This window comes from Lactuca serriola, chromosome 3 (assembly GCF_051521515.1).
Source record: "Lactuca serriola cultivar US96UC23 chromosome 3, Lser_US96UC23_V15, whole genome shotgun sequence".
Taxonomy (NCBI): Eukaryota; Viridiplantae; Streptophyta; class Magnoliopsida; order Asterales; family Asteraceae; genus Lactuca; species Lactuca serriola.
This window is the reverse complement of record NC_136410.1, coordinates 77354567-77373310: the sequence shown is the minus strand read 5'-3', so window position 1 is coordinate 77373310 and position 18744 is coordinate 77354567. Positions and strand designations below refer to the sequence as shown.

The window sequence follows — 18744 nt, the reverse complement described above, 5'->3', positions numbered from 1 at the left end:
GTGTCAAAATCTATAATAGATTTGATGATAACACTTGATAATAATTTATCTTTTCGCAGAAACTAATATTTATTAGCGTAGCAAATCTATGTCAATACTAGATTGTGTAACATCCATTTTTTAATATAGTTTGATTTTTCCTAAGTTTTACTGGTTAATTGGTATAACATATGATGAGAATCTATATCCTTTCTTTTAAGTCAAATCTAATTACAAATTATGTTGAAGATAGAAGACTCAAGCTTGACCGAATAGAAAACGTTTTTGTAACCAACTTAAAAAGACATTGGATCATGATCAAAATTGGGGTCCTGAGCATTTAAGGATATTTAAATTCTCATGACCAACCCTGAAATTCATGTCTATTGTTTATGAAAAAAGTTAGAGTACAACCGTGTAGTAAATGTCGGACATATTTCAAACTACCAATATACAATTTATAGTAGACAAATGATAACGTGAATAAAGCATTGCATGTAACAAATAGTATTTGTACATGTAACAAATAGTATTTGTACAACGATGATCTATGAGACACGTTTACAAAATCCGTGTTCCAAGAAGTGTAAACATTCAACTGCTTCGAGCCTTCGACAACTAGTGATTTATGAAAATCAGGACAACAAAGATTTAACTATTTGATAATCAAGTAAGTTGTATTATCCTTAGAGCATTCACAATCCAGAGTTCAATAGAAGAGTTGAATGAGGTGACATGCCTAATTGATATTCAATGGATTAAACTCTATCATTGTGGTATGTCATGTTGGCATTCAATTGATATGAGGTTCAATGTCATTGACATCTTCAATGGGAAAATGAAACATTTTAACTATTAAATATATATTATTAAATATATATTCTATTGAACTCGATAAAATTAATGTAGAGTTATATAGTAAGTCAAATGATGATGTATGAATCTATTAAACTCCAATAAATTTAATGCATTGTGGATGTTTAAGAGATGTTATTAAACTATTCGATGGCATTTAGAACGCTTCTTACCTTGGTACAACTCATTTGGTTTAGCCCACGTAGTTCGCCAATGATTTCCGATATTAATGTTTATATATTTGGTTTTCTACTTTTTATTTTGTATTTAAAATATAATACACATATATTTAAGTGGAGTTACAAATTAGCTTTTTATATCTATTTTCTTATAAATATAAAACACTAGATTACCCAAAAACTCCTCATAAATATGGTCCTAATATGGTTGCCTAAAAAGCCTATTTTAGTGAGTTTATCCTATAAACCTGTTAAACCATGTATACTGAGAGATGTTGCGATCAAATGGTTTATGACCCAGCAGTATGAGGTGATGCTCTTCTTTTTTTTAGGTCGAAGGTTCAAGACCCGTCGTAAATATAAGTAAAATTAGGTATTATGTTAACATATGAATAAATTAGATTTTTCGTTTAAAAAAAATAAAAAAGATTACACGTTTTGATCACAATCTAGGTCGCTAGGTGAAGAATGATCACAACGACATTTATGACACATGGCAAAACCATATTCATTGTTTTGTATTTTTGTATTTTAATTTTTTTAATAATTCATTTATAGATGATATGTTTGAAAAAGGAATACCAGGAACTCATGGTATAAATAAAATATAATATTATATATTTTTTATATTTAACCCTTTTATATAAAATATGGGTTGTGTTAGATTGTTGATAAATAATAAAAAAGATCAATTTGATTGATTGTATATGTGAATATTTCAAAAAAAATATCTATTAAAAAATAAATTGTGACCAATTAATAATAAACATAATTATAAAAACTTAAGATCCGATCCAAATATATCAAAATCAGATTGTATAGGAAATCCGAATATATGATCTGGAAACGGCCTCCTTTAGGCCCATATTGACTTGCTTTGGGTTTGATGACCCAGTTCCAGACTTGTTCTTCACTTCTTCGTGGGATATAAAAGAAAGGTCTTATTCAGTTCGGAGTTTTCAAAAATAAAATTGCGTATTTCTCGATAAAAATCAACCAAAGGAGTAGCGATCTATCAACATAACACAAGAACATCATAACTTGAGATGGTGAGATTCTTCTTCTTTTCAAAATTTTGAAATCCTGAAATCATTTTTAGGGTTTCAAAATTTGATTTTAAATTTTGTTTTTCATGAAAATAGGCGGAACAAACGGAAGAACTCGAACCTCTATTTGATTACAGTCGTGTTCAGCCTTTGGATGTCGTTTGCCTCGATGACGGTTCGTTCTCTTTCTATATCTGTATAATGTCGGTTGAAATATTTTTTATGAGTTTGATCTTTAATTGGATCTTACTAATGATTATGCAGATGATTCATTGGATAGTTCTACATTGATTCCTTCTAAACGCAGGAAATCCTCTGAATCAGCTGTAAGCTCTTCTTTTTTCTACTTACATAAGCAGCTTCAGTTTGTAATTTGTATTTAAATTTGAAGTCTGAAAGGTTTTATCATTCTCTTTGGAAGAACCCTGATTATACCTACGCAATAGGATAGGATATGCAATACCTGAATTCAATAATTCATCTCTTTTTGTCTTATCAAAGTTTTCATCCTTTTAAAGTGGTAGAGGATTTTGTGTTTTTTTGGATTGGATAGGTAGAGAAGGTACAAGATACAAGTAAAGTAATTGATATCAATGGTGGTGGTGATGATGATGATTTGGATTGGCTAGAACCACCACCCAAGGTGGTTGTTGACAAGGAAAAGCTATCTGAGAATTCAACTATAAAGGAGTTGAGGTATATTTAAAGACATATTTTTATCCTTATGTAGACTTTTGCTTCTATTTAATCAGTTGAAGTTCTTATTTGTAGGCTGAAGAAACAGGAGCTGATGTCATTTACTGAATCAGCTAAAGATATGTTAAGAACTGTTGAAGAGTCTGTGAAAAGAGATCTTAAAGCCTCAATGGATTCTTCTTCTGAAAGTCCTATTCCTATTGAGAAGCCATTAAAACCTGCTGTAGAAAGACCAAAGATAGTTATTTCCATCCAAGACAAAAAAGACATGAAACAGTTTCGTGTCTACATGGTAACTCTTTCTTTCATGCTAAAATCACAATCAAAATATCACATCATCATTCATGAATGTTTCTAATACTTTCAATCCCCTTATGAGATTCAGTGTTTTAAGATCATTATTAGTCCCATCATGATTGTTTTTTCACTTTTTTTTAGGATGATAAATTTGAGAAGCTTTTCAAAATGTATGCTGAGAAAGCAAATCGTAAGGTAGAAAGCTTAGTGTTTTCCTTTGATGGGGACAAAATTGACCCTTCAAATACTCCAAGCAGTCTTGACATGGAAGATGATGACATAATTGAGGTCCGTGTAAAGTCAAGTTGATCCAGGTAACCAAATTTTATATTTTGATATCTGTTTTTTATAATCTTTCTCTCTTTTACTTCTTAATTTCTTTGAATTAATGATATATATTGCTGTTTGTTTAAGTTAATTTGGGGTATAGTTGTTTCTTTTTTACCTATTTGTCTTCTTTTTTCCTCCCAACTCCTCTCATGCCAAAATTGATGAATTATGTGAAATTTGTTTTGTGGAAGTGTAAGGGTAAAATGGTCATTTAGTCTCACTTTATCTTTAAAAGACTTGATGTTAACTTTTATATTCGTTTTTTTTTTCTTTTATGTCTAGAAACAATCATTTAACTCCTCTTTCTGATTGTTTTATGTTCTATTTCAGGTTTGTGTTTTGCAGAGACTTTTATATTGTATGCAAACAATTTTTTTTTTGTTGTGAAGAGCATATGATACTTTAATGATCTGAGTTACTATTTTGTGACTATGTTTTTTTGTTACACAACCTGTATAGCTTCGAATGATTGTTTTTGGAATTGTACAAAATCAAAAACAATTTTGGTTGTGAGAGAGAAACTCATGAAATGCTAATGCTGATTCGTTTTTTTTTTTGTGTAGGACAAGAGATCGCAATTTTTGTCACAATAACATAGAATACACAAATAGGGCCTTAAGTATGATTCGCTTAACTGATTTTGATTGGTTAAACCATTGTGTTTTGTAAAAGAAACGTTCACGAGAAATGGCTGAAAATTAGATATGCATTTAACAAAGTCACCACCATTAAAGAAAACTTGTTCAAAATAACCATGATCACTGCAAAAATTAGCATCGATTGTAAAATTATTTTTTGACAACCATAATCAGTGTCAAAGAGCTGACCATTAATGGTGTTAATTGTACATGGTGTCAAAGGTGATAAATTGTGGTTTGAATTTCACATTGTATATAGATACTTTTGGGGTGTTTGATTGGTGATTTGAAAATTTTGTTAATAGATACTAACCAAGAAACTTAACCTTTTTATTGGTGCAGGAACTTACGTGTACCAAAAAAAAAAAGTTTTAGTAATCAAAATTAAATATAAAAAAATTGACGCAAGTGATAAACATGTGATAGCCGGTTAATCAAAAGAAATTTGTTTAAGAACCTCAACTTAAATAAATAAATAAATTATCTAATTAATCGGACACACATAATTTGTTGGACTATTTCAAATTTTCTTCAATTTTATGATTAATATTAATATAAAGAATAAAGTAGAGTGAGAGAAAGTAAAACTTAGAAACCCCACGTAATGGGCCAAATAGGAAAAGTAGCCCGTTCGGCCCATTGGTTAAAAGAATATTCGCCCTTTTAATATTTAACTTTTGATTAAAAGATACTACTATATATTTTTTTAAATGTAGAATAAAGGTGTAGTTTCTTCATTTCAGATGAAATGACATCTTTTAGGTGCTATTATGTTAGTGCCCTGAAGTTTGTCGTCTATAGATGAATACAAAAAGAGCTTTAAGAAAATTTGTCTAAAATAGTAATTAACCTAAAATAAATTGTTGTCTTGTTTGTGTAATATTATATATGCCAAGCGCTTTTATTAGGGTTTCCACATATTATATTTAATTTTTTTATAAAACATTTATCATTTATGGGTGGGTTCATGGCTTCATGGCCAAGACCCAAGATGAAAATTTTATAGGATAAAATACCAATCCATTGTGGGGTTGGTGATGGTGGCTATAGCAACTCAGGTCGATTCGGGTTGATTGGAACCTGAAAAAAAACCCATTAGCCCAAACACAACCTTGAACCCTATATTAACGAATAAAGAAAACAAGAGTGTATCGTTTGATGAAATGAAATGAATGTTGCTTAAGGAATATAACTTCTTACATTTTGTTAATATTTACTCGTTATCAACATTTTTTTTTCATCGTGGTTTTATTTCCATAACTTATAGATTATAATGATATGATTTTTCATCATAATTAAAATATGATTTTATTTTGTAAAATATCATTTGTGTTGTAACTTATATTGGCTTTGATGAACTTTTATTGTATTTAATATTTTATTTCTATAAATAAAAATTCATTGATTACAAATAAAATAATTTTATACATTAGAGTTAAATTATGTATCTATTATGTATACATATAACATAAAAAGTTCAGAATATTATATATACACCAAATAAGTTTTGTTGGTGTTTCTTTTCACGATTAAGCTTATGATTGTTTGTTTTTCTATTTAATATACAATATATTAGCTTATTGGGCTAAATGGAAAAATAATGGGTTCTAAGTTTTAACATGAAGAAAAACAAAAAGAATGTTCTACAAAGATGTTCATGCATCATATCAAAATTTTACGTTCTCAGCCTTCAAGTGTTAAACTTTTAAATTTAATGTTTCATACAAGTTAATTTCAGGTCGTTCTTTTATGTTCGATTTTAATCCAAATAACTTCATGTTCACCTATTTTTCTACCTAAGTTCATTTATATATTGAACTGTTAGCACTTAATTTAATTTTAAACATAGAGCATTAGTTGGTGGACCACATCTTTAAAAAAGTTATTCAATTGCAATAATATATGTGCATAGTAGTGGTTGTGAACATTTACTATGTATATATTCTGTATGCAATTAAATTTCATTTTCTGAAAATGACTTTATGCTAAATTGTAGTTGTCTATCCTTACCACCCCATTACCGAGTTTAACTTAACGAGAGAAAGGAAAAAAAATGAGTGGAAATGAAAAGAAAATAAAATAAAAGAAATTGGTGTTTCCAAGTTTCATTAAAGGAGGGAAGTGGAAGGAAGTGGAGAGAAATGGAAGGATCATTTACCCTCCTAACTTTCCTTCCGATTTGGAAGGATTTAGAAAGAAAGAACAAAATGATTAATTTTCCTTCCATTTCTCTCCAACTCGGGAACACAAAAGAAAATTTTGTTTTCCGTTATTTTTTCTTCTTTTCTCTCGTGACCTTATTTTCTCTTCTCTTCTTTTCTTTTGCTAAACTCGGGAACGAGGCGTACATGTCACCGTCTTCGATTTAAAATTGACAAAATTATAAAAACAATCCCTGTGGCTAACAAAATTTTGTGGATTTTGTCCAAAAAATTTTGTTAGTGCACTAATGGTCTAAAATTGGATCTTTTTATTGCTTTTGATCCCTCACACTACCTTCCGTCCAAATCTACTATTACCTGCAATAAAGACGAGGGTATTTTCGTCTTTCCACCCATAGGGACCGATTTTTCAACCTTGTTTAAAATAAATATAGTAGGTACATACCTCACTCTTCTATCTTCAACCTACATGAGCTTCATCTTCTTCCCTACTCACCCTTTGTGTTCAAAATTTCTTAGACATCAACAATCGAAATGATGGTGTGTTTATATGGCAGGGTTGCAGTGGTTCGTACCTCCTGGACATCAAGAAACCTTGTTCGAAGTTTCATTCCTGCCAGGTAAGTGTTCCATTTTGGTATTTTACCCTCATTTTTTTTTGTTTTTTTTTTTCTCTTGAAGGGTTCCAAATGAAGATTCTTAAGATGGACTGATCCTCCAATGTGTGCAAGATCTATGGTGATAATACCCGGATTATTGAGAAACATCAACAATGTTAACTAAAATTTGTTTGTTTACAAGTTGGGTACTTTTGTGGTAGTTTGGATGTTTTTCAATTAGGGTTTAGGAATTAGGGACCCATGTTGTTCTATGGAATTGTGGGTGTTTTTGGATTATGATATTATAATAGGGGAATGTGGTTGTTTTTTATTATTTGATATTGTAATATCGAATTAGGGTTATTTTGGACAAATTCATAAACGTTTACCCCTTGCATGGTTTCAATGACAATGTAATGTATTCATAGCCTAATTTTCATGTGTATTGGTTGTTTCATAACAAACTCATCAAAGCCTACAAAAACCATTAAACACGTTCTTACGAAACATAACTAATAAACATCAATGTGGTCCTCTTAAAACCATCAAAAATACACCAGAAATATCATTCTTTTACAATCACAAAAGTTTGACATTAAATTCATGGCCAAAAGAGCTAAAGGACCAAAATACAATCATGACAAATGTGTTCAACCATTACATCCAAAAGACATCCAACTACATACAAACATAAGTAATGACAACAAAGTAGTTCCAAACCATAATATAAGTTTTTAAACACACTAACTCTTGCCATGAATGCCATCTCCATTCCCTCCTTGATTGCCACCTCCATTCATCCATTGACTGCTTCTTGCATTCAATGTATCTTATCCCTAGGAATTTTGTGAACCTCCCTCCATGATAGAGCTCAATGGTGAATATGGTGGGATATCCTTCAGTAAAAAATAATGAACCAAACCAAAAAAAACATTACTTTATACAGATTATAAAAGCTTTTTATTCTTTTCAAATGAATGTATAAGAAAAGAGTACATTACTGTAAATCCGAATTGCATCAAAACTCCTATTTCTTGCCCTAATATCCCACATTTTGAGCATACTCAACTAACGAACTTTCGATTTAATGAAATGACCAAACGCAAGATATTAAGTAACGATTAGGATTTTTTTGATTAAGAAAGGATTTAGTGGGGAAAGAGTGAAAGGTCATTAACTCAGACGTATGTATGTACATCAAAATGGCGCTAATCGATGACATAGATGTGGAAAGACGAAAATACCCTTGTCTTTATTGCATGTAACGACATATTTGTACGAATGTTGGTGTGAGGGACCAAAAGCTATAAAAAGATCCAATTTTGGACCATTGGCACAACAACAAAGCTTTTTGGATCAAAATCACATAAATTTATCAACTACATGGACCATTTTTGCAATTTAGTCATTTAAAATTCCATATCAAAGCATAAACTTTAATAAAGTAACATTAAAAACCAAAATTTAATACATACAACAGAGGTTATTAATACACAATAGTATCTATCTGAAACAAGATGTATATTGCGACCTTAAGGTCCCAACTAGAGGATATTTTGATTTTAACACGATACAATCCTAATGAAACCTTAAAACTTCGTTCATATAAGAGGCAAAAAGACTCACTTAGTATCACCTTATCATCTTAAATTAACCATAATATCATGACACTTATGTTATTCTCTTTATGATCTTATGTCTTTATTTGTATATAATCACAATTATCTTGTCCACTTTTCCATTTTTGTGTTTTTTTTCTAATTTTTGCAGTTTGCAGCAATAAAAATTATGTTTCATGCTTAAAAAATTAGAGTTAATTTCATCATAGATGTTTTAATCCATATTAAATTTAATTGGTCTTGCACAGACAAAACATTGTAAATAAATTTGAAAACTAATCCATTTTTATTGGATCTTCTAATGTCGATCTAATCTTACAATGAGCGTGTTCGGCACAGAGCGTGTGGGAGCATTTGAGAGCTTCTTGCTTCTAGCGTTTAACAAAACGCTCCGTTTTGAACATAAAGTCTTGTTTGACACTACAAGCTTTTAACGTTTAGTTTAAACAAAACGCTTCAAATCCAAATGTTATTTCATGCAGCGTTTAACAAAATTCTAAAAGCTACAAGCTACCCACTACCAGTTAATTTTACCGAATACACCCGACCGTAAAATACATAAAACAAGCTTTAGGGATTTCGGAAATGGCTCATGTTTTACTTTAGCCACCTTTGTGAGTATCCTAGATTTAATATATTTTTTTACTCCAATTTATATATATATACTAATTTTAAACTACAAGATGAATAGTACTCTTTTGTGGTTGGTGGAGATTTTTTTTTCTTTTTTCCTTTTGGTTTTATGGGTTTCTTTTCGACTTCTTTTTGTCCTTTTCCGTTCTTTAAGAGAGTGGTTTCCACGTGAAGGCCAGGGCACACTACTACGTGTTATCTCCTCAGACAACTCACCACCCCCATGACACTTTTTTCTATGTTTCCACCGCCTCCCATTCTATAATCCACCGTTCTACATTCTTCTCTGCCTTTTGCTCTAATTGTCTCTCAAGCCGACTCCTTTTCCTTACGACGAACCACTGTTACCCAGGCTCTGCCTGATCTCATTCCTCCTGTTGGTGACGAACGCTTCGGAAATAAGATCTTTATCCTCCCTTCCATTTTCATCTTCTTTCTCTTCTACCGCTTCAGTCGATGGGTTCTAGGGTTTGATTTAGGGGGATGGGCTTGACGTTGTTGTTCATCGCAATCGTATGCATGGAATCGACAATTCCAAATCAAAGGTAAACATTCGCATTCTAATTTCCCTAAATTGGTTAGCCGCTCCCAAAAGCATTCAAGTAATCAATTGATTTCTCCACTGCTTCATCTCCGGCTCACTCATGCTACCAGCTTCTTCCAAAGTCCTGTCATATGTCGAATACTCCAGAGGCAACAAACCATTTGTTATTTTCGTTCTTACATGATGGACCGTTCACTGCTAATTCTAATCTTTCCAGGTAACTACCTCAACAAGTGCTTGGATTTTTCAATTTTAGGTGTATCGGGATTGTTTACCAACCGAACAAAAATCAACGACGGGAGCTGCTTGATTGCTTTAGTTGACCAGTTGAGGCGGTCGATTGAGGCTGATGAAAGAGATCGACATCAGTGTTGTTTCTGGAATCAGTGTAGGTACGGATCCACTAAGATTTGTGTGTATTATGTTCCAACCTGTTCAATTAGACACACAAATCCAACCCTAATTCCATAATTCTAAATTTTAGTTAACCACCGGTAGATTTCTTCTCATGTTCTATGTAAATTTAACCCGATATTAATACATATGTGAAGCATCTTCTAATTCTGAGTATTGGTCTTTTTTTAAAGCTTTAGTCTGATTGTTATCTCATATTTTATGTTCAATTGAATGGGTGAAGGTTTGGTTTGAAGTTGTAAGTGTATTCATATCATTGCTAGAGCAACGCAGTCTAGGTGTTCCATGGAAAGCCCTTACGAATTTTCAAAAAAACTACTATCGGTTGGTTCATGTTTTCTGTAAGGTTTACACAGAAGAAACTTCTATTTTGAAGTTTATTTTAATTTGATCATTTTTATGAGTAGGTAATTGGAAAAAGGCGTGTTTCACTGGGGCAATTAGGGAATCCCACTTTTCAGATGTTGGTATGCAAGCAAGCGGTTGTCTGTTGCTAGAAACATTGTATCAGGGATTAATATGATTTCCATGTCTTGTGGGAATGATGTTTCAAGGTACTTACTTCACTTTGCATTGATATGTTATCTTTGCTTCTTGATATTGTGGATTGATATTGAGTACCTACTTTGCATTTGCAGGCTGACTTTTTGGTGGTCAAACATTGTTGTACTGAGGGATATGATTACCCAAGCATTTGGAAATAAACAATCCAATAAGTCCGATGTCACGAATTAATTTGACGATTGACAAGAAACAAGAACATTCACATCTCAACTTGAGAAAATCGAGTCAGGGATCTTTTCTGAATCATTGAGTCTATTTGGTGCCAGGTACAAAGTCTTTTTGCATTGTATACAATAATTTGTGACAAAATTGGCATTAAGGTTGTTAGTAAGTTCTTGTGATCTTATGGATGTGGGTGCAGACTTTGAAGCCTAAAATGCTTACAAATGAAGCAAATGCAAAGTTACATGGAGACTTTTCCACTAATCTATGTCAAAATGCTCTTCATGATGCTTCCAAGAGAGTTTGTCCTGTTCGTGCAGGGGGGCATGAATGTGGTTGCCTCTCATTTTTGGCAAGAATGGCAAGTTCAGATGACTTTTTTAGAAGATAAATAGTTGTTGATGCTATTGAAATCATTTAGACATGCTCAGATACCAACGTTAACTTACCTGTAAGTATATGTTCATTTCTCCTAATCTGTCACTCACAGCTGAAAAGTGTAACAATTTCCCATTGATTTCTAATTTTCAGGTATCTAGATCTCAAATCAATTTACTTACAAGCATCTTTATCTGAAAGACACTATACTTATAGTTAGATCATGCTTTGTTTCAACTTCAAAGATGCAGAGGCGGTGAAAGGTGTGAGCATAAGATGACATGTACCAATTCTATGTGGCAGAACATAACACGTAGCAAAGGATTAAAAGAAAAATATAAGTGGTCCATTAGGAACAAATCACTGTTCCTAAGGGTATCAACTTTAACATCCTAAAAATAATTACCTGCTGACAGTGAACTTGAAACTCCTGACAATGAACTTCAAACTGGTATAATTTGTTTCAGTTAAAAAAATAAGCAAATACAAGACAAGACAAAATGCTTCCCTTTTGTGCATTCCTATGGCGTATCCAATCCCGCGGGAACCTTCCCTAGCTATACACTAAAACACAATATCTAAATATTTAAACATATTCTTTTTTTTATCGTACCACTTTTTAATATATAGCAAATATTATTATATAATTAATTATTAGTCTTTGATAATCTATTTTTTGTTCCCCAGTTTACCATTTTTATAATATTTTATGTTATAAATGTGTTAAAATACACATTAATACTTTAAACCTAAGGATGAGCGGATGGCACCTACAATTCAAATACTTTAGATTTCATATTTAGATGATTATCTCATTTTGAACCTATGGATGAATTATATTGATACATTCCATGTAAAAGTTTATTCTTTAACTTTTATATTAAATCTTTAATTATTTTTCCTCTAAAATTTGATATAAAATGAAGGGAATAATATAATATCAATGTCATAAAAGAATATTTTTACGTGTAAGATCAGAGATGTTTTGACTGGTAAAATCTGTTTTGGAAGACCTTTTCCCAAGTTGGTTAACGAATAATTGTGGCAGACACAAAGTGCTTGAGTGGGGAATCTTAAAGCAATGCCAAAACTTCGAGGAAAAGCATCCAATGTAAATTTATTTTTTATGCCCTCTAGGTTTAAGGTAATAACATTTAAGGGCCGGCAATTCTTGACACGACACGAAATAAATGGGTTTGGGTTGAGTTTTTCAACCCGCTAACCCGCCAACCAGTTTATTAAACGGGTCATATATGAGTTTCTCAAAAAATAAACGGGTTGACCTGCCATCCCGTTTATATTCTTAATAAAAAAATTATGTTATTTTTAAATGTATTTATGTATCAAGTAGTAATATTTAATAAGTATTATATAATATATACTATTGATTCATAGACCATTTGATTGTTTTGATATTTTGACTCGTGGTGGATGGTCTAAGGTCGTAAGTCGTGACCTATATGGCTAAGTCTATAACATGTTTCTATGAATGTTTTTAATTTTCATTTGAATGTTTAAGACTTAAATGTATAAAATTCGGACCCACGCATCCAAATCTGACCCACTAACCCGCCAACCTATAAACCCGTATAAATAAATGGGTTGGCGGGTCATATATGGGTTTATGTTCCAAACCCGCCAACCCGTGACACGTATATTTAAATGGGTCGTGTTTGGGTTGGCATATTTTGACCCGCTAACCCGAACACGACACGATTGCCAGGCTTATTTAACACCACCCTATGGTTTGACCAACTTGTCAATTTTACCCCTTTACTTTTTGTAACGACCCAAATTTCACGTCCAAAAATTTCGTTTTAAAACGTTACTTTAGAAAACATTAATAATTAAAACATTGTTTGATCAAACCATAACACAACGTAAACCATGTCTAAAAGCCAAATCATACAACCAATCAAACATCAGAGTATAAATCCCAAAGAATCTCGTAAATGCGGAAACCAGAGAGTGTGTGTGTGACATGCTACTACCGCGCCGGCTCCTTTCTCCTAGCTGAGGAGGTACCTGAAACCAAGACTGAAAATCGTAAGCACAAAGCTTAGTGAGTTCCCCCACCGTACCACATACCATATAATCTCATAACATACATATATTGTCAGGCATATCTGGGTGCCCGACCTACCCCTTCGGCCCTCTCGACCGGGTATTACCTAGCATATCTGGGTGCTGGCCTCCCCTTCGGTCCTCTCGACCGGATATTGCCTAGCATATCTGGGTGCTGGCCTCCCCTTCGGTCCTATCGACCAGATACTGGGGAACTATTCCTCCCTTCATTACTACCACATAACATGTATCACAATATCCGATCTATCTAACATGGATGGGTATAACTACCCCTTCGGCCCTACCGATCGGATACCTCGGGGACTATCTCCCCTACTGTCACTAGCACATAGCATCATATCATACTAGCACATAAACATAACACAGGTAGTAGAAATCCCTAGATGAATATCAGGGAGACAATCATCTACATACAACTCCTACTGGTGGGCCGGCATTGTGGCCGTAAGCCCGCCGCTACTGGAAGGTAACTCACCTCGAAGTAGCTGCTGCTCTGATCGGGAACTGACTGTCCACTGCTGCTGCTGCTGCTCCGGAAATCCTCCGGCTGCAATTCCCACAACATTCTCAATCAAACACTGCTAACTGTCCTTTGGGTAAAATGACCATTCTACCCCTGATCATGCCCTAAGTCAAAGTCAGAGTCATCTTTCAGTTGACCCGACTCGCCGAGTTGGCTTTCCAACTCGTCGAGTCCCTACCCAAACGATTGACCTATAACCCATTTCTACTCGTCGAGTTAGGCGACGACTCGACGAGTTCTCCTTCTAAGCTGATATTCAAGTCCTTCATCCTACTCGCCGAGTTGTATGAACAACTCGTCGAGTTCATCTGTAACGTCCCAAAATTCAAGACTAAAAATTTCTTTTAATAAAGTATCACTTAAAGTAAAATCATCATTTCAAAACACATGTTCATTATCATAGTAAAACATTCCCAGGCTGACTAATCTATGGTGTGTGCCATGCGATCATCCCGAGCTCCATCATCCGCTACCGGAAGTACCTAAAACCAAAACTGAAAGCCATAAGCACGAAGATTAGTGAGTTCCCCAGATACCACATACCATACAAACCATTCATAGCCAAGAACCATACATAACTGACTTATCCATAACCAAGTAAGGTGCTATGTGCCAAACATAGTCTTGCCATTATGCCACGGGCCGCACGTGGTCTTCCTGGTCAAGCCTGGGCCGCTCCCTGGGTCTTACAGACAAGTGCCAAGGGCCACCCCTGGTCTTACAGACGTGTGCCAAGGGCCACCCCCTGGTCTTACAGACAAATGCCAAGGGCCACCCCCTGGTCTTCTATTCAAGTATCACAAAGACAACCGTACATACTACTCTACTTAGCTAAACAACATACAGTGTGCCAGAAGCCACCTCCTGGTCTTTCATATCTATAGCATATAATGCGCCAGGAGCCACCTCCCGGTCTTTCATACATATTGCCTAGGGCTAACCCCCCGGGTCTTCCTACCATACAAAGTAACATACTGTGTGCCAGGAGCCACCCCCTGGTCTTTCATGCATATTCTAAATGGGCCGGCATTGGTGCCCTAGACCCATACAAACAGTGAGGTGACTCACCTGATACTGCTGAACTGCTGCTGCTAATCCCTTTGACCGCTACCCGACGACTGACTGAACTCCTGCTCTACTTGCTTCCCGAGCTATCAATGTCAAAGCAACACTGAGTCTAACTGACCCCCGAAAGACAGCCAAGTCAACTCAGGTCAAATTCAAAGTCCTGGTCAAAGTCATCCTTCCAGGTCAACCCTACTCGTCGAGTCACCCTACTGACTCGCCGAGTTCATAAGTCCAGAGCCCTTCCACTCGCGACTCTACTCGCCGAGTCAGCCCCAGACTCCCCGAGTCTACTGATTCCCGATTCCTGTCCTGTCCAACTCACTGAGTCCTTGCTCGACTCGCTGACTCGAGTCTTAACTCGAAGGGTTTGGGGACTACGCGACCTGACTCGCCGAGTCTAAGAAGAGACTTGCCGAACACAAGGAAATCTTCATCCAACTCGCCGAGTTGTTCATCCAACTCGCCGAGTTCATGCCTATCTTCATCCGACTCGACGAGCTGTTCATCCCACTCGTCGAGTTCCTCCTCATCTTCATGGTACTCGCCGAGTCCACTCAAAGGACTCGCCGAGTCCATTCAGATCTCCCAACATGCAGAGGGCTTTTGAGTCATGCAGGGACTCCAATCCATAGATCCATACTTCCAAAACTCCATCCCTACGTAAAGTTGCAAACTTTACGTATAACTAAAGAGATCTAGGCTCAAAACACATTAGGGCTTGGTTTAAGGACACAAGGGCTTCACCAACTACTCATCTCCTGATGCTTTATGAGATAATGGACTCACCCAACCATAGATCTGAAGTGGCAACAACATATCTAAGCCCCTAACCCGATTTGGGTCTCAAACAACCATAAAACCCCCAAATCTCATGACAAAATAAATCTAGATGCAAAGAAGGGAAAATGACAGCTTAATACCTCCAAGATGAAGACAAACTGAAGTAGATCTCGAGCACACACCTCTCCCTTGAAGCAACCTTCTTGATCTTCAAGTTTTCTCTCCAAAGTCTCCTTCCTCCAAAGCTATTTCTCTCAATAATGGAAGCTCACACGATATATAAGGTTTACAGGTCTTCTGGAGTGATATGGGGGCTGAGGGAGGGACATAACACCCTTTATATAGGATACAACTCCCGGAATTAGGGTTTTCCTCGCACAGACCAGACTCACCGAGTCACCTTGGCCGACTCGCCGAGTCGATCACTTACTCCTCGACCCGGATCCCGCTCCGACTCGCCGAGTCCCTCCTTGGAATCGCCGAGTCGACCCCTAAACTTAGGTTTTCTTCCCTTTCTTGGTCTTCAAAACTTTGGGTGTTACATCATCTTCATCCGAAGAACACTTGCTGCTGCGACTCGCCGAGTTGTATGGACAACTCGCCGAGTCTGTTCTTGATCTAAGGAGATTGCCTTGAACTCGCCGAGTCAGGGCATTGACTCGCCGAGTTCCTCCATAGATGAGTTCAGCTTCCAACTCACTGAGTCACACCCCGTGACTCACTGTTCACTCGACACTACCAAAAGGGGACAAACTCGGAGACTCGCGAACAGACTCGCCGAGTCACATGAACGACTCGCCGAGTCGTTGCCATGCACCCACTAAATACACTGATTTGCTCGATTCCAGTCCATGCCATTCACAGATCTGGACTCCTAGAACACGAATCACACGTAAAGTTTCCAACTTTACGTGTAGATATTCACCAATACGGATTTTAGGGCTCAAAATGCCTCAAAAGGGTAGATCTAGGGTGGACAAGCAACATGGGACCATAAAGCTAACAGATCTGAGCTCCTGGAGCTCAATCTTGCTTAGATCTAGAGGCCAATCAACTTATTACAAACCCTCAAGCATACACAACATTGGAAATGGCTCAAAGAGGACTTTAATGGAGCTATAAGGGACAATAAGCTTAAAAACAGAGGGGAAACGAGCTATACCTTAGGGGAAACATTGGAATGACACAGAGATGCTTGGCCTCCTTCTCCTCTTCTTGATTCCCTCTTATTTTTCCCTCAAAAACTTCAAGAACACCACAAAAACACTTCAAACTCACAAGGAAGCAAGGCTAGAGAGAGATACAGGGCTTTGAGGGTGAATGGGGGCGTGATTGGGGAGGATATGTTGTTTAAATAGGGTGCAAACCCCTGAAACTTAGGGTTCCATCCAACAGCTGTGACTCGCCGAGTCGACAACTTAAACGTGTCCCGGGTCCCGCATCTACTCGGCGAGTCGGACCTGTGACTCGCCGAGTCCAAAGCTAAAAGAAGAGAAATACTCAAATAAAATTTATGTACCAGGAACCAGGTGCTACAAATCTCCCCCACTTATTTTAGACTTCGTCCTCGAAGTCTGTTGCTCGATCCTGAAACAACTCGGGATAATGCTCCATCATCTCGTCCACCGACTCCCAAGTCCATTCCGAACCCTTGTGGTGCTGCCATTGCACCTTCACTAGCTCCACCCTCTTGTTCCTCAAATCCTTCAACTTCCTGTCGAGGATTGCGACTGGGCGCTCAATGTAATTTAGGCTGTCATCAACCTGAATGTCCTCTAACGGCACAACCGCTGAATCGTCCACTAGGCACTTTCGCAGCTGAGAAACATGGAAAGTGTTGTGGATCTGGCTGAGCTCGGCTGGCAGATCCAACCTATATGCCACCTTACCCACCCGAGCTACGACCCTGAACGGTCCGATGAATCGCGGGCCCAACTTGTCCCGCTTCCTGAATCGAATGACGCCTTTCCAAGGCGACACCTTCAGGAGAACCATATCCCCGACTCAGAACTCCAAGTCAGATCGACGCTTGCCGGCGTAACTCTTCTGTCGACTCTGAGCAGTCTGAAGCCTGTTCCGAACCTGCTGGATCCTCTCGGTCATCTTCAGCACCACCTCGGTGCTCCCCATGACTCTCTGGCCAACTTCACCCCAGCATATCGGGGTCCTGCACCTCCGTCCGTACAACATCTCGAAGGGAGGGCGGTCGATACTCGCGTGATAGCTGTTGTTGTAGGAGAACTCGGCCAGTGGAAGATAGGTATCCTAGCTACCACCGAAGTCTAGCACGCACGCCCGCAACATATCCTCCAGAGTCTGGATGGTCCGCTCGCTCTGACCATCCGTCTGCGGGTGAAAGGCGGTGCTAAAATGCAAACGAGTTTCCAACTCATCATGAAATCTCTTCCAAAATCTGGAAGTAAAACGCACATCCCTGTCCGAGATAACCGATACTGGCACCCCGTGCCGCTCCACGATCTCCCTAATATAGATGTCGGCCAATTTTTCGGCCGATACGCTCTCCTGAATCGGGATAAAGTGAGCACTCTTGGTCAATCGATCCACGATGACCCAAATCGAATCCACTCCACGCACGGTCCTGGGAAGCTTCGTGATAAAATCCATCGTGATATCTTCCCATTTCCACAGTGGAATATGTAGTGGTGTTGATTATGATGGCATGTGCGGAATTAGAAAGATCTAGTAATTCATCATACAAATTCAAGAACACAAGGAGTAAATAAATCTTTTTAAGCTCTTATTAGATCTAGAAAGATTATACAAATGGGTTTGTATACAATTTCTCTCTCTAGTCTAACACTCCAAATGGACTCTTACATAATGGGAGTCACTCACTTCCTATTTATAGGAAAAGACTCAACCCATTTACACATACAAAGAGGAAAGCTTAAAACAATACGTCCAAGCATGAATTTGCACCCTAACATTCTCCCCCTCAAAGTTAGGATTGGATGTCCGGCTTTAATCTCCAACGAGCTAGCGCGATCAAGACCAAACTCCCCCTCGAAGTAACACCGGTCTTCAAATCCGCAAATGAATATTCGACAAACCCCAGAAGCTTCGAATACCCATCATTCTCCCCCTTTTTATAATCAAAAAATGATTATAAAACCCACTAAGGATGAGAAGCGCCCGAGGAATAGTCTTCACAATACTCCCCCTTGATGTGTAC

General features: G+C 36.8%; 1 protein-coding gene and 1 long non-coding RNA gene across 2 annotated transcripts; both read left to right on the top strand.

Moving 5' to 3' along the window:
* The first annotated feature begins 1920 nt into the window (after positions 1–1920).
* On the top strand, positions 1921–3933 carry LOC145092693 (Ubiquitin-like superfamily protein). Its single transcript, XM_079030662.1, has 7 exons — positions 1921–2062; positions 2156–2234; positions 2324–2385; positions 2613–2755; positions 2831–3047; positions 3194–3366; positions 3713–3933. Exons 1-6 carry the CDS (start codon positions 2060–2062, stop codon positions 3359–3361), a joined length of 672 nt encoding a protein of 223 aa, XP_078886788.1. The 5' UTR covers positions 1921–2059; the 3' UTR covers positions 3362–3366; positions 3713–3933.
* A 5300-nt stretch (positions 3934–9233) lies between these two features.
* LOC145092692 (uncharacterized) lies at positions 9234–11746 on the top strand. Its single transcript, XR_013702614.1, has 6 exons — positions 9234–9578; positions 9795–9969; positions 10399–10545; positions 10630–10821; positions 10917–11168; positions 11249–11746. It is a non-coding gene; the product is annotated as an uncharacterized LOC145092692 (long non-coding RNA).
* Positions 11747–18744: the final 6998 nt, after the last annotated feature.

Coding starts and splice junctions, on each gene's coding strand:
- LOC145092693 (XM_079030662.1), top strand. Junction 2,386..2,612: donor GGAAATCCTCTGAATCAGCT/GTAAGCTCTTCT, acceptor TGGATTGGATAG/GTAGAGAAGGTACAAGATAC. Junction 3,048..3,193: donor AACAGTTTCGTGTCTACATG/GTAACTCTTTCT, acceptor ACTTTTTTTTAG/GATGATAAATTTGAGAAGCT.